The sequence below is a fragment of the Egretta garzetta genome, unplaced genomic scaffold (genome assembly GCF_000687185.1).
Source record: "Egretta garzetta isolate BGI_Z169 unplaced genomic scaffold, ASM68718v1 scaffold34, whole genome shotgun sequence".
NCBI lineage: Eukaryota > Metazoa > Chordata > Aves > Pelecaniformes > Ardeidae > Egretta > Egretta garzetta.
Window position 1 is genome coordinate 3,222,614 of NW_009259586.1, and position 303 is coordinate 3,222,916.

Sequence of the window (303 nt, forward strand, 5' to 3'; positions counted from 1 at the left end):
CCCGCCATGAGCTACGGGCGCCCTCCGCCGGATGTGGAGGGCATGACGTCCCTCAAGGTGGACAACCTGACCTACCGTACGTCCCCGGACACGCTCCGGAGGGTCTTCGAGAAGTACGGCCGCGTGGGCGACGTCTACATCCCTCGGGACCGGTACACCAAGGAGAGCCGCGGCTTCGCCTTCGTGCGCTTCCACGACAAACGTGATGCAGAGGATGCGATGGACGCCATGGGCGGGGCCGTGCTGGATGGGCGCGATCTCCGCGTGCAGATGGCCCGCTACGGCCGCCCCCCCGACTCGCAC

General features: G+C 68.3%; 1 protein-coding gene across 1 annotated transcript in view; it reads left to right on the plus strand.

Annotated features, from left to right (window-relative positions):
• Positions 1–6: 6 nt before the first annotated feature.
• SRSF2 (serine and arginine rich splicing factor 2) overlaps positions 7–303 on the plus strand; it is a 3,899-nt gene continuing 3,602 nt past the window's right edge. The window contains exon 1 of the mRNA XM_009637742.2: positions 7–299. Within this exon, the coding sequence (XP_009636037.2) occupies positions 7–299 (293 nt within the window). The remainder of the gene's footprint in view (positions 300–303) is intronic.